General features: G+C 44.7%; 1 protein-coding gene across 2 annotated transcripts; it reads right to left on the reverse strand.

The window, feature by feature from the left end:
- Positions 1–389: 389 nt before the first annotated feature.
- HMGB3 (high mobility group box 3) lies at positions 390–7,108 on the reverse strand. Of its 2 annotated transcripts, none has more exons than XM_077826936.1 (5): positions 7,088–7,108; positions 3,733–3,889; positions 3,146–3,285; positions 2,452–2,626; positions 390–1,864 (listed from the first exon to the last, which is right to left on the reverse strand). In XM_077826936.1, exons 2-5 carry the CDS (start codon positions 3,880–3,882, stop codon positions 1,721–1,723), a joined length of 609 nt encoding a protein of 202 aa, XP_077683062.1. In that variant the 5' UTR covers positions 3,883–3,889; positions 7,088–7,108; the 3' UTR covers positions 390–1,720. The 2 variants fall into 2 exon arrangements, with proteins under 2 accessions (XP_077683062.1, XP_077683063.1); XM_077826937.1 differs by lacking the exon at positions 7,088–7,108 and adding an exon at positions 6,462–6,549.
- Positions 7,109–13,739: the final 6,631 nt, after the last annotated feature.

Raw genomic sequence — 13,739 nt, forward strand, 5'->3', positions numbered from 1 at the left:
GAGCAAAGAAGGAATACAGAGAGCAGGTAGTGAGGGGATGCTAGTTTTATTCTTTCAAAAAATTATACATTTTTGGTGCTCAGAATAGTACCACTAGCTCAATTAAGTAGTTACTTTTCTCTTTTATGAAGGATATTAAAATATCCCCAGTGTGGAATGATTCAGAGAGTTGTGTGTCAATGGACACAATGGGTCTAGGTATTCACAGAGGGGTAATTACAGAACCTCAACCCACCTCCCCGGATCCAATTCCCATATGTAGTTAAAGAAAGGCAAGTGTATTGGATGCCTGTGCCACCACTTCTAGGTCAGCAGAGAAGTTAGGCGAGTGTCTAGTATTTCTTCTGCCAATAAGCAGAATGCTAGAAAAAACCACAAGTTTGAAACAGTTTAACACAGGACAAAAAAGGCACATTTTAATATGTACAGCAATGCATTTGGGCTATAAATGTACCCAACACAACTGGAAAAAAAAAAATCCAATTTAACGTATGCTTTTATAATTGTTCAATGGAATCAGCCTCATTCCTAGCCACCTACCTTTCTGCATCTCTGAATGCCGCTATATACACACACACACACACAATTAGTCATGAATGTTCATTTAGGCTCCCATGTTCAAGTAATAAAATTCAAACTTGCATAGCATCTTACGCCACTCAGCCATAAACAGGTAAGATTGCATATTAGCTTGAGTAGCCATCTCTTTCAATTCAGCCAGTTTTAGCTAGCCACCATTTTTATCCTTGAGACAGAATGTTTCCTAAGTTACCCACCCTGAGGGATGCCACAAACTTCAAAATGAACTTTTTGCTGTTAAGGTACTCTTCAACCAGAAATTTAGAATGTTGTCAAGAACAGTTTTAAAAACGTAATACTGTTTATTTTGCTTCAAAAAACATTTCAGCATTCTAAACATACAAAAAAACCAACATAACGATGCAAATTTGTTTAAGTACAGAGTGTTTTTGAACTTCAGTTGCTGCACTTGCTCTTCACTCCATTGACAATGAAGAGAGGTCTACAGTTTCAGTTTAAAAAACTACCGCACTTAACTAAAAAAACCCATACACTTCTCATGCCAGCTGAACCCCCTTCCACAACTAAGAATGGCAGCAGAATGCTAATTTCACTATATACAGAAAGACAACTTTAAGCTAAATGGACGCCCACTGTAGTGTAAATAGATCTACCCTCACAGTGCATGCTTTGGGCCATGGCACCCTATGGAAGGTACAGCCTTCCAAAGTAATCACCCTTCCCTCAAGGCATCACAACTCTAAGCATGTACCACAAGAATTTGTCTAGTTTTTACAAACTATAGATATGTACAGTTTATAACCCAGGATTTGCTAGCCAATAACCATATAGTAACACCACCTTACAAATTAAAAAAATGCTTGAAACATTTTTAAATGCTTTGTTACACCAACAGCAAAGTGCACAGAGTGAGGAGAACACTAGAGCGCCTTTTCATTTTAAAAATGTTTGGAAATATGTACAACTTTGATACAGTTTCAGGGTGCTCACTACACCCATGGCCACTTCATGTAAACCAGTTACAATTTCTAGAGCACTTTTAGAAACTACAAGGTGATCAGAATCCAAATTTTGTAATTAAGCCTAATGAGGGCAACAGCACCATCTCAAATAAGAGGTGCTTCATTTATGGTGTTTCCCCTACTCTATGGTATTCACATCAGACAAATAGTGTACAGTTTTATTCATCATCCTCATCTTCTTCATCCTCTTCTTCATCATCCTCATCCTCTTCGTCTTCTTCCTCTACCTTTTTCCGAGCAGCTTTGGCTGCTGCACCCTTTGCACCATCAAACTTTCCTTTAGACTTGTAGTCTGCAACATCCTGCAACGTCAAGAGGATGTCTTAATTTGCTCTAAGCAATAAATGTACAAGTGATCTATGCAATAGTAGAAATGTAGAGATACTAGCTTTCAGCAGCCTTCTCCCCAAGGGAAAGGCTGCTGGAGCGACAGTCTATGGGCTTGTGGATACCGAAGTGTACCTGAGCAGTCTAAGCATTAGGTTTGCATCCTGGGTTCATAATTTAGAATTTCTTTTAAAAGACATTCACATGTTACAGATGTTCATGTAATTTTATAGTGCTATTACAAAAAAAAAAAAAGTGATTTCTTCAGCAAAGCCAAAACTACACTTCAGAAGGGGAGGCAACGGGGACTGCTATCTGTGTATCCCAGGGAGCAAGAGACTTGCCTGAAGTTTCCCAAAGGGTAAGTTCAGTCATTATATGGAAGTTTAAGTGTACTATACATGTATCCAGCATACATCTCATTGCTAACCAGTCTCTAGATGTTACAGAAGCCTTATAAACATGCCCCCTGTGTAATATGGATCTCTTCATTAAAACAAATTGTTTATGCCCACATCAGCTCTAATGTTACTAAGACACTCAAGCTACAACCTAGCCTTACCTTTTCATATTTCTCCTTCAGTTTAGCTGCCTTATTATTGTAAGGCTGCTTTTCACCATCACTGAGGTTGTTCCACATTTCACCAAGTTTCTTTGCTACATCCCCAATAGATATGCCAGGATTTGTGGATTTGATCTTGGGACGGAATTCTGAACAGAACAGGAAGAAGCCAGACCTTGGAGAAAAGTTTCATATTAAAATGAGCATCTCAGAATCTGAAACTGAAGATTAGAAGTAGGCAAGACTTCCAGCTCTTTCAGCCATCAATCCACCCAAATGATTCACAGGACTGGAGACTATCAACAGCTAGTGTTTCTGAGTAAGGGGAAGATTTGTTTAAAACTAATGAGACATTATATAATAATTTAAAATCTTGCACATTTTTCCATTTGCATTATTTGCGGCAGAGTGTTTTAGGTGCCAATTTGTCACTTCCTTTCTATTACTTCAGATTTAGTTGATAGAAGACATGAGTTTTGCAACTGTCCAGTTATTTTAGTCACTTTCAGTGCTCCGCAAGTTGAGGATTTCAGCTGTCAGAGCTTATAAATGGCTACTAATAAACCTATTCCATGTTATCACGATTCTCATAATGATTGTGTGTTAAATTTTCATCTAGAGAAAGCTACAACTGCAACAGCTAACTTTGAGTTGAGCTATTCATATGTAACAGTACTGTGAGAAAGTTACTTACGGTGGCCGTTTTGGGGCATTAGGATCCTTCTTCTTCTTGCCACCCTTAGCTGGTCCATAATCCTTCATTTCCCTGTCATATCGTACCTTGTCGGCTTTTGCCATTTCATCAAATTTGGACTTCTCTTTGCCTGACATGGTCTGAAAGAAGATACACAGCAGATGAGCACTCAAGTTAGTGAGTTTCCCTTTTCAAGTTGGAGGTGCGTGCTTATGGTGTCTTCACTTGTCCTTCACCTTGGAAGACAAGGGTTCACATCAAAGCTCACTGTCACAAGCGGCAGTCTCAGCAAAGGCCAATAACTGAATTGGCCTAAAGCCTCCTCCTTCTACAGTTAGCCTATTAAAATAGCAGGAGGTGGCCTCTTGGTAGAGATGTGCAGGAAAAGAAAGAAAGTATGTATGGTGGAGAGAGAACTTAAGTTTCTAATGCAGTCTGAACTTTCCTGATCCCTAGAAATCGGAGACAAAAATTAAGACTGGGATGTGGGTTGAAAAGAAAGTTAATCCCTGATTTAAACAAGTGTCACAAGAAGTTACATTCTAGAAAGACAGCTGTCACTTCAAGAAAGTAATGAATTAAAATACCTTCCACCTTTCTGAGCACTTCTTGGAAAACTCTGCAAAGTTGACTGGAACCTCTGGGTTCTTCTTCTTATGTTCTTCACGGCATGTCTGCACAAAGAAGGCATAAGCAGACATCTTGCCCTTAGGCTTCTTCGGGTCACCTTTAGCCATCTTGACTCTAAGGAGGAGAAAAAGATAAATCACAAATATAAACTGTTGTATTAAGTAACCACTCAGGTTGAATATGGACAGAACTATGTGGTGCTGCCTCAAGAGCTGGGTCACAGATTTAAGTAGTATGTCAGAAAGTTACTTTAGGAGAGCTACAGTTCACATGTAAGTAGCTGTCACTCAACAGGAAAGGTTCCACTGATTTTCCCCTTGTATAAATACAACAGTTTTGGTTACAAAGGTGTGCAAATAAGGGCCAGTTTTAAACATAATATCACCTGCCAACCTCAGCAAGACTAGAAAGATTTGCTTTTTCTCCACCAAGTGACATGGTCAGTGCAAGGATGCGATTAACAAGTTACCAACACTAACTTTTGGGTGGTGTTCTTAAAAAAAAAAAAAACTATAATAATAAAAAAAATTATTTCCCCAGCCTCCTGCAGTAATATTTTTCATTTGCAGCCTTTTAAAAGTTTGAAATTTTAATTTTTATTGGACTAATATTAATATTTAATTGTGTATCCTAATCCCACATGTGCAATAAAAGTGAATTTCCAGAATCATTCCCACCCCCCCCATTCTGTAAGTTGCTACAGACAGACATTTTCATCCCCTCCAAACACTTTAAAAAAAAAAAAAGTGGGGGGGAGAGGAGAGAGAAATTCCCGTTTGGGTCACATATTAAGAGGCTGCAAATCTGTTTGCAAAGTTTCAGATTAAAAGGCAGGGGTGTTTTCTGTTTTTACTCCCCCTCCTTTACTTCCCGCCATCTTCCACCCCCCCTTTGCCAAGGTCAGAGCAAAAATTGAGGGAGAACCCCCTTTTTGCATATTGCCCAGGGCAAGGGGCATTTGCGGCTGCTGCGAATGGGGCCAGTGCAGCCTGGATGTGCCCAGCTCAGCAGCGCGCTCCTTTGCCTGAGACTCCAGTGGAAGGAGGGAGAGAGGGGAAAAAAAAAAAAAAAGACAGGTCACCAAGACACCAATAATTCATCTTCCATTTTGTGAAATGCTTCTTCATGAAAGAAAGTGCCCCTGAAATGAGCCCCTGTGCTGGCCTGGGGGGTGGCCCCGGGCGGGGGGCACAGCCTGGCAGGGCTGGGGCAGAGTGTGGGGCTCTCGCCCGTGCCATAGGAGTATCTATAGCCTTGGTGCTAGGCAGGGATATAGAGAAGTGGTTGCTGTTCTCCTCGCCCATAGCCGGCTCCATTCGCTAAAATGGCTTCTCTAAGGCAGTGAGGCTGCTATGCCTAACAAAGCCGCACACCCCCCTCTGCCCAACTAACGCCTCTCCGCGGGGGCTCCCGGGCCCCCAGCGCCCCCCCAACGACCCCTCTCCCTAGAAAAACCTCCGCTCGGTCCTGCCAGGGGGGGCTGGGGGCCGTGGGGGCTGGGGCAAGGGCAGGAGAGGGAGTTAAAGCGCCACCCCCCCACCCTCCTCCCATGTCCCTGCCTAGCGCAATACTCTGTATAACAAAGACTCCCGTGCAGCCATTACAGCCCAGGCTGCGCTCAGCCGCGCCGAGGGGGAAAAGTGCAAAAAGCCCCCAACCGACCCCCAGCCACCCCGCCAAGCACAAGGGGCGATAGGGGGAAAGGAACCGGGGCGAAAGCGAAAGGTCTGGGCGCTCTGCGGGGCTCCTGAGCGGAGATTTCCCCCGCCTAGAGCCCCCCTCCCGATCGCGGTGCTGCTTACACGTCTTTCTTCCTTAGCCGGAGCTCTCAAGCGCCAGCCATATTAATGCCCACAGCAGAGGGAAAGCGGCGCGAGGAAGAGGCGGCTTGGGGCTTCAGCCAGGGCACCGGGGCACCAAACCCACCTCCCTGGGCAGGGGAAGAGGAGCGGGAAGGGAAGCGAATGAATCGGGGGAGCTGGGCTAGCGGGATCGCGAGTAAAAAACGGCTTCGCCGCGGCGCACGGGCGCAGCGCGCAGGGTTTATCCCTGTCAGATGCTACAGCGACAGCCATATTAATGCAGAGCAGACAGCGGGCACAGCACTGCGCACGGCCGGCAACTTCCATCGCCGCCAGCCACCCGGGCCAGCGGCAGAGACGCGCCGCGCATTTCCCACCTCAGTCACTTTAGGAGAAAGAGGAGGGGAGGGGAAAAAAAATCCCTGCCGGGGCGGGCGAGCGGGCGAGCCCAGAGTTCGCCCCGGTGCAGTCACCGCACCAGCCCCATCGCTCCGGGCAGCGCGACCCGGGGGAAACGCTCCACACTTCGCGCGCCGAGCGGGATACTCCGCGGAGTGCGGGCGCCCCGCGGGAGGGGGGGGATCCGGGAGAGAAGAAGGGATTTGGGGGCGGCGGGAGGGTGCTGCGCCCCTCTCCCCGGTACTTCCCCTGCACAGCTGGAGCTGCACCCAGGAGCATTTCTTGCCGTGGGAGCGGAGAGACGGGGGAAGGGGGAAAAGTTTTTTAATAAAGCAGGGGAGTGGGGAAAGCCCGCGGAGAGGGAAGGGAGAGAGAAAAGGCAGCGGAGGAGGAAGAGAAAAGGGGGATCGGGCGCGGGGGGGAGGGGCGAGGGCAGCCGCCCCCCGAAAAGTTGCCCGGCGGAGCGGCGGCGGAGCCGAACGTACCTGTATTGTTCGCTAGTCTGGGCAGTAGCTGGAGCGCAGGGCACGACGCTGGGCTCAGCACTGCTCGGGCTCAGCCTCGCGTTGGCTGCCTCCGAGAGCGGCCTGATTGGCTGCCGGGCTCCGCCGTTTAAAACAACCTCCTCGCCCCGCCATTGGCAGGCAAGCTCATGAATATGTATCGCGGCCGGGCACCGATTGGCCAGCGCCGGCCCGGGTCATTCATTCAAAAGAACACCCGCCTGGGGAAGAGGAGCCGGGCGCTGGGCAGCTGGGGAAAAGTTTACAGCGTGAGCTGGGGCTGCTGCCCGGGCCAGCCCGGCCTCCCGCCTGCCGGCGCCCGCTGCCCCAGCGCCCACACTTCTGCATCGGCCACATCTGCGGGACCACGGGCTCTGCTCCGCGCTCCTGTGCGCCCAGCCCCGCTCCGCTTGGCCGGCATCTGCCCGCAAGTCCAGGGGCTGTCTAAAGCCTCCGGCTGCCTTCGGTGCATGTGTCAAACTCCAGCCGCAGGGTCAGGGCAGTGCCAGGCAGCGTAAAAACCGGAGCTGGCGGGCCTGGGGCGGGGGAATCCGCTCCCCTGTTAACTACGGGGAAACCCAGCGTGGTTTCAAATAAATAATACTCACGTTGTGTGCTCAGGAAAAATGACTCCAAATCCCACGTCCTGCCAACCGCGCTTTCGGGGCATTTTCTGCACAGAAGACTTGCCTTGAATGAGTCCGCTTCCCCTCCCTGCACAAAGTCTGAGATTGCTGCGTTCTGGGGGAATCGATGCGGAGCGGAGCAAAAGCGGGGCCTGGAAAGACAAGAGTTCGCAGTGGCAACGTTCCGTGCGAAAGGAAACGGGGCTTTCAGTTGTAGTGAGATCTTTACCCGCCACTGGGATGAGTGAAATCCAGCAACGGGTGGGTTTAACAGCTGGGAGGAGCTCATTCTTTATTTTGACACGATATACATTTTATACACGGAGCATACAGTTGAAAATGAGATTGGACCGGAGAGAAAAGCAGAAGGCGGGGGATCCTAAATGCAGAAAGAAAGAATTCAAAGGAGGAGACAGATTCAAAAAAGAAGATGAGAGAAACGAAGAGAAGAGGAAATAGGAACCAGAGGTAGGAGCTGACAGAAATAAAAGAATATGATAGGGGAGAGAAGAGAGCAGAAAAAGCATTTCAGGGGACACGATGGAAACAACTGGCCTTTAATAGCCATTTATTGGTAATTTCTGCCCCAAACCAGTAAAGGCCTGATTGTGATTTCAATGAGTATTTGCAGAATAATTAGTTACTACCCACTGTAAACAGTAACAGAACTCAGAGTAGCAGCTGGTGTAGTCCGTATTCGCAAAAAGAAAAGGAGGACTTGTGGCACCTTAGAGACTAACCAATTTATTTGAGCATGAGCTTTCGTGAGCTACAGCTCACTTCATCAGATGCCGAAATCTTCTGCTCAAATAAATTGGTTAGTCTCTAAGGTGCCACAAGTACTCCTTTTCTTTTTAGTAACAGAACTGGGGGTCTGGAATCAACTCTGATGGCATTAAATTCTATTAAATAATAGAGAAAAGAACTAAACAAGAAAAAACTCTGAGTTTCATCTAAATTATTCATATAAACCGCAACAAAAACAAAAAATACAAAGAATCCAAGAACTAGACCTGCTTCTGCAGTTTGGTCTGTATAAAATATTCTGGGATTTAGCTTTTATTAGTGGAGCATGTTGTATTTTATGAAACCTGTAGACAGCACCTTCCAGCTGAGCAATCTTAACACAGCTCTGTGACTCAGACAGGAAAAGTCCCTCCCTTTTGGATCACCTGAAAGAGAATTTTCCTACAGAGCATCTGCCAAATGGTTAAACTGGGTACTAGTGGCCTACCGCAGGTTGGCTGGGTGAGAAAACAGATCTGTTATTTTAAGGCTGGAGTGGTATGACTCAGAAACCACTACATACGGTACACTCAGAGTGGTTTTTTGTGAGCAACAAAATAAAAATAATGATGGGATAGATGGGTGGTCTTTAGGAATGGCCCTGTTTCCCCACTCTTTCCCCAACATCCCATTTTAAAGATACTATAGAATCTCAGAGTTACGAACACCAGAGTTAGGAACTGACCGGTCAACCACACCCCTCATTTGGACCTGGAAGTACACAATTAGGCAGCAGCAGAGACAAAAAAAGGAAATACAGTACAGTACTGTGTTAAAAGTAAACTACCAAAAAAATAAAGGGAAAGTTTTTTTAAAAACAAAGATTTGACAAGATAAGGAAAATTCCTGTGTTTCATTTAAATTAAGATAGTTAAAAGCAGCATTTTTCTTCTACATAGTAAAGTTTCAATTCTGTCAGTGTTCAGCCCTAATCTTTTGAAAGGATAACCATAATGTTTTGTTCAGAGTTACGAACAACCTCTCTTTTTGAGGTGGTTGTAACTCTGAGGTTCTACTGTAGTTTAACTGGTGTTTTAAGGAAGGACAATAGAAATCAGAGAATTTTAGCAAAACCTACACAGAATTTCTCCCCAAAGCTGCTAAGTTCCATTCAAGATTTTGGCCAAAATTCTGCTTTGATTTCTCATTCATTTTTGGCTTTAATTGGCCCCTGCCCTGTTTCTGTATTTTAAAACCAAAGGGCATAAGTCAAGGGAAAGGGATCCATTCATAAATGTTAATGAGGCTACTCAAGTGACCATTATTTTGGAGAAACCTCACAATATAAGGCAAACAACACTACCACAGCAGAATCCCTTTCTAGCTGACAACACGATAAGCAACACTTTCACCTATTGTTAAGGATAGTTACTGGTATCTCAAAACATTTTAAGAATTCAGTCTTGGTGATGACAACATGACACTGTGGGATTTGTGTTTTGAATTTTCATGCCGCGCTTTATTCCCTTTCTCACTGCCAAGGCCAGTACAGGCTGGGAGCACTATGGAGGCAGCATGAGGAGGCCTTGCTGGGAGGGCACGACTAACGTCTCTGACATGACCTCTATAGCCAAGCAAGGAGCAGCACTGATGGTCTCCAAAGAGCCCATCCCATGCCAAGGAAAGTCACCACCAGGGAAGAATCAGAGGCAAGCAAGTGTGTCCTAAAGGCTCTGGGAAAACAGACATGACTCTACTAGCATTGACAACAAAAGAGTTGGCATTTAGGGTATGTCTTCACTGCACAGGTAAGCAGGGTGACTGGTACATGGGTCTCAGCACCTGGGATAGGCTAACCCAGGTGAGACTATTCTGTATCCTCACTGTTTCTGCATTTGCGCATGTAGTCTCTGGGCATATATCCCATGGTTCTTTGTGGTGAAACGCTATACGATTCTTTCCCAGCCAGTTATGTCAACTTCAGGAGACTTTGAGGGAATTGTGGGAAGGCCTGAGGGGACTATCAACATTCAAGTTATTTAGCCTGCATCCTTACTTCACATTGAGCAGATTCCAGCCCAAGTGAAAGTGTAGCTTGGGCTCCAACCTGTACCTGCCCTGGTTAGGTAAAGTAGCCCAGGGTTAAAGCACCTACAAACTCAATTAAAAGGACTTCCTGTGGTGGTAGGATGGTGGTAAGGGGGATTTGGGCTAACACTCAGTTTAACTGTGCAGTGAAAACATATTTAAGAGTAGGAGGTTCAAAGACGCAGCTTTGTGTAACTCCGGTCCTGTGGAGCAGAATTAGGCCAAACCTGAGGACTTTTGAAACTCCCACCCTGAACTGTTAACTTTTTTTGATTCCTTCAGAGTGCAGAGTGATGCAGAAGTACTTGGAAACAGCCTTTAACAATAGCAGCAAATGAAGTGTTCATTGACCCTGTTCATTTCAATAGCACATTAACTCAAAAATTCAGTTACGGCAGTTTAGGGTGGGATTTTTCAAAAGCACTCAGCTCTGGCCGAACTGGGCTCCGGTGGAAGTCAATGGACTCCTGGGTTAACATGCTAGTGAGATGAATTGAAACAATTAACACATCTCTTGCTGCTGCTGTTTAATGCTGATTATAGATAACCCAGTATCACTTCACCTAAAGAAGTGATACTGAGTTACCTACTGAGTACTAAGATACTGAAGAAGCATCTGAAGTGGGGTTTTTACCCACAAAAGCTTGTGCTCAAATAAATCTGTTAGTCTTTAAGGTGCCACCGGACTCCTTGTTTTTATGGGTAACCCAGTATCACTTCACACTTTGAAGCTTTCTTTGCAACTTCAGTGCCTTAAAACTTATTTTTTTAAATTGAAAGCTCAAATTGTGTAGAAAACAGAATTCCAAAGATCTATATACAGGCCTTAATTTCTTGCAATATGTGGAAATTCCACATACACTGATTTGGTGTCTGTGGTTTTGAGACTGAATTCCAAACCAAGAAACTATAGTATCTCAGCCAGTGAGACTATTTCCACTTTAACCTATAAAACAAAAGAGTTATCTTAAATACATGCTGAAAACAGAAAATGCAATTTGCAATGGTATTTAAAGAGCATGCCTGTCCCTGCAAGTTCAGAGAGCCAGAGGTTACTATGATCCTAATTTAACTCTATGGGAAACTTAATATTGCACCAATTAAATATTAGTCCAGCTGAATAGATAACCCTGAGTCCCCTATTCTGATAGTTTTAGCAGTGACTGCAGGTCCCAATATATAAACACCTCCGCATTACCCCCATTGGCACTCAGAAGTAATTATTGTCAAATGAATTTAACTGGGGGGTGGAAAGGAATATATATTTTAAATAAGTACTTAATCAATAGACAGATTAGGCAGCAGTTCAAACCCTTCCTCCAGCATAAACAGGGGGGAGGGGGAGAGATAAACAGAAGCTGACACTTATCTTTATATATAGGTATAGGTTGAATTCACCATCTGTTTTTCTCTGCCACTTTCTCTCTAGTTGTGTCTGATTTTTCCTTTGCTCTTTATTTAGCTCAGTTTCACACCCCCAGCATGGTTCTTTATCCATATACATTGTCCTACTCTGTCCTCCCCTCCCTCTTCCTCAAGCAGGTCGTTCTGCTGTGACTATTTCTTTCAGATTTCTTATGTCCCGCTATCCAGTTCCACCTGCCACTTCCAGCAGTCATTGGAAGCTTCTGGTTCCAACATTCCATCCCTTCTTTTTATGGGACATTATCTAAAACATTCTGGACCAAAATTCTAGGCTGGTGGAAATGGATGAAACTCCATTGAAGTCAGTAGAGTTGTGCCCACTGACACTAGCAGAGAACTTGTCTCTCAGTTTGGTGTATGACCAAAATAGAGAAGAAAAGAACCATGTAACACAAATTAAATAAACTAAAAAAATCCATGCCATTTTTTACTGCTTTAAATAATATGTAGACCCTTTAAAAAAAAAAAAGGAGGATATGACCAGCAGAAATAACCTTTGCAATTTCCCAGAGACTTATATTATACGAGGATCCAGTCCTAATGCATGTCTAAAAGAGAAAACTAAAATATCAAGGTTTCCAAGCACTTTAATTTAATCCAGACCATATTCAGTTTTAATAATAGTCATTATGATCCAGCTACTACGCCAGATCAAGGTTCATAGCGTTCCATATTGCAAGGAAATACATTGGTATCCTCTGTCTGTACCCTATAGTATATTTCTTCTCTCTGTAAATTGTCTCAACGGCTCCTGTGTACTCTGTGGCATAACCTGTGTGTACATCTTTTGCACCACAGGGATGTACTATAATGGACACAACCAGCAACCCACAATGGGGACATCTCAAAAGCTTTGTAGAGGTTAGCACCCAGAAATTCAGGTGTTTATAGGAAGGTTATCCAGACTTTTAAACTAACAGATTAAGGTTCTTATTAGAAGCAAACCCAATGAACCAATCCAAACCTAATGTAACTCTACTGGACATCTGATAAAACTACACCTGTACAGTAGTCCAGCCCCTATGAGCAAATTGAAAATAATCCATAAATTAACTGTAAATTGTAGACTACAAGTAATCCACAAAGCAGTAGTTTTCATCACGTCAGGGCCTGCCTAACCCGTAATTGATCACGATGGGAGTTGTGCAGACTGAGCTAAAGGTCAGCTATCATAGATCAATGTCATTCACCTAGAATTAAATTCCCCAATGAAAATAAATGATAAAGGGACTTTTTTAATTTAAAAAAAAGATGTGGATAAGATCAGGTTTTTTCAAGTTATTGTATGAAACAATTCATACTATAAATACAACTGTGTTGAAGACTCCATGACAATACAGTTGACAACTCCTGGTTACAAGATTGCTGGAGTTTGTAGTGTAGATCAGTGTTTCCCAAACTTGGGACGCCGCTTGTTCAGGGAAAGCCCCTGGCGGGCCGGACCGGTTTGTTTACCTGCTGCATCCGCAGGTTCAGCCGATTGCAGCTCCCACTGCGCCGCTTCCCGCAGCCCCCATTGGCCTGCAGCGGCGAACCACGGCCAGTGGGAGCCACGATCAGCCGAACCTGCGGACGCGGCAGGTAAAGAAACCGGCCCGGCCCTCCAGGGGCTTTCCCTGAACAAGCAGTGTCCCAAGTCTGGGAAACACTGGTGTAGACAGAACCTGAGGTGTGCTCCCTAGCCATGCTAAGGTCTGGGGCATCTAGTCTCTCCCTGTCCATTTAAAAACATTACATATGGCAACAAATAGCCAGTCATCAATCATCATAGCATCCATGAACACTTCTCCCAAACATGTAGCATATACTCATGTTCTGAGGCATCAAGTTATCAGCCTTAAAGGATAGCGAGGGAGAAGCCAATCAGTAGGATAAATTACAGGAGACTTCACAATTAGTGGAAAGCCTGGACAAAGACAATTGGGTTCTAAGAGTTGGCTCCCACACCCAGCGAGGTCAGGGGAACTTTCCCATTGATTTTATTGGTTGATGGATCAATCCCCCTAAAGGTAACCAGGTTGAGACATGTTTGAGAGAATTCCAGAAGAAAGGCACTGGCTACTAAGAATGGCCAGTCTCCACTGGCTTTCAGCGGAAGTGTTTGGTAGGATTACATAAATCATTAGTCCATTATCATAGTTATAAGTGGTTCCTAAATACCCTCTTTGCTGGTTTTGCTCCCACAGTTCACCATGATTTACAGATGACTTGTGCTGGATGAAGCATACAGGGAAATGGTGAGAGTGCTGGTGGCAGAAGTCTTGAGGTGGATCTGATTAGCTGCAACATGTAACCTCAGCTGTCTTTGATATCTCTAACCATGAAGTTTTGTTGCGACTTCTTCAGTAACTAACAAGAATGGACAGGATTGCTCTTGAATGGTTTCATTGGGAGC

Source organism: Eretmochelys imbricata, chromosome 9 (assembly GCF_965152235.1).
Source record: "Eretmochelys imbricata isolate rEreImb1 chromosome 9, rEreImb1.hap1, whole genome shotgun sequence".
Lineage (NCBI taxonomy): Eukaryota > Metazoa > Chordata > Testudines > Cheloniidae > Eretmochelys > Eretmochelys imbricata.

Coding starts and splice junctions, on each gene's coding strand:
- HMGB3 (XM_077826936.1), bottom strand. CDS start 3,882: ATGGCTAAAGGTGACCCGAAGAAGCCTAAGGGCAAGATGTCTGCTTAT. Junction 3,286..3,732: donor AGTGCTCAGAAAGGTGGAAG/GTATTTTAATTC, acceptor ATCTTCTTTCAG/ACCATGTCAGGCAAAGAGAA. Junction 2,627..3,145: donor AATGCCCCAAAACGGCCACC/GTAAGTAACTTT, acceptor CTTTTCTCCAAG/GTCTGGCTTCTTCCTGTTCT.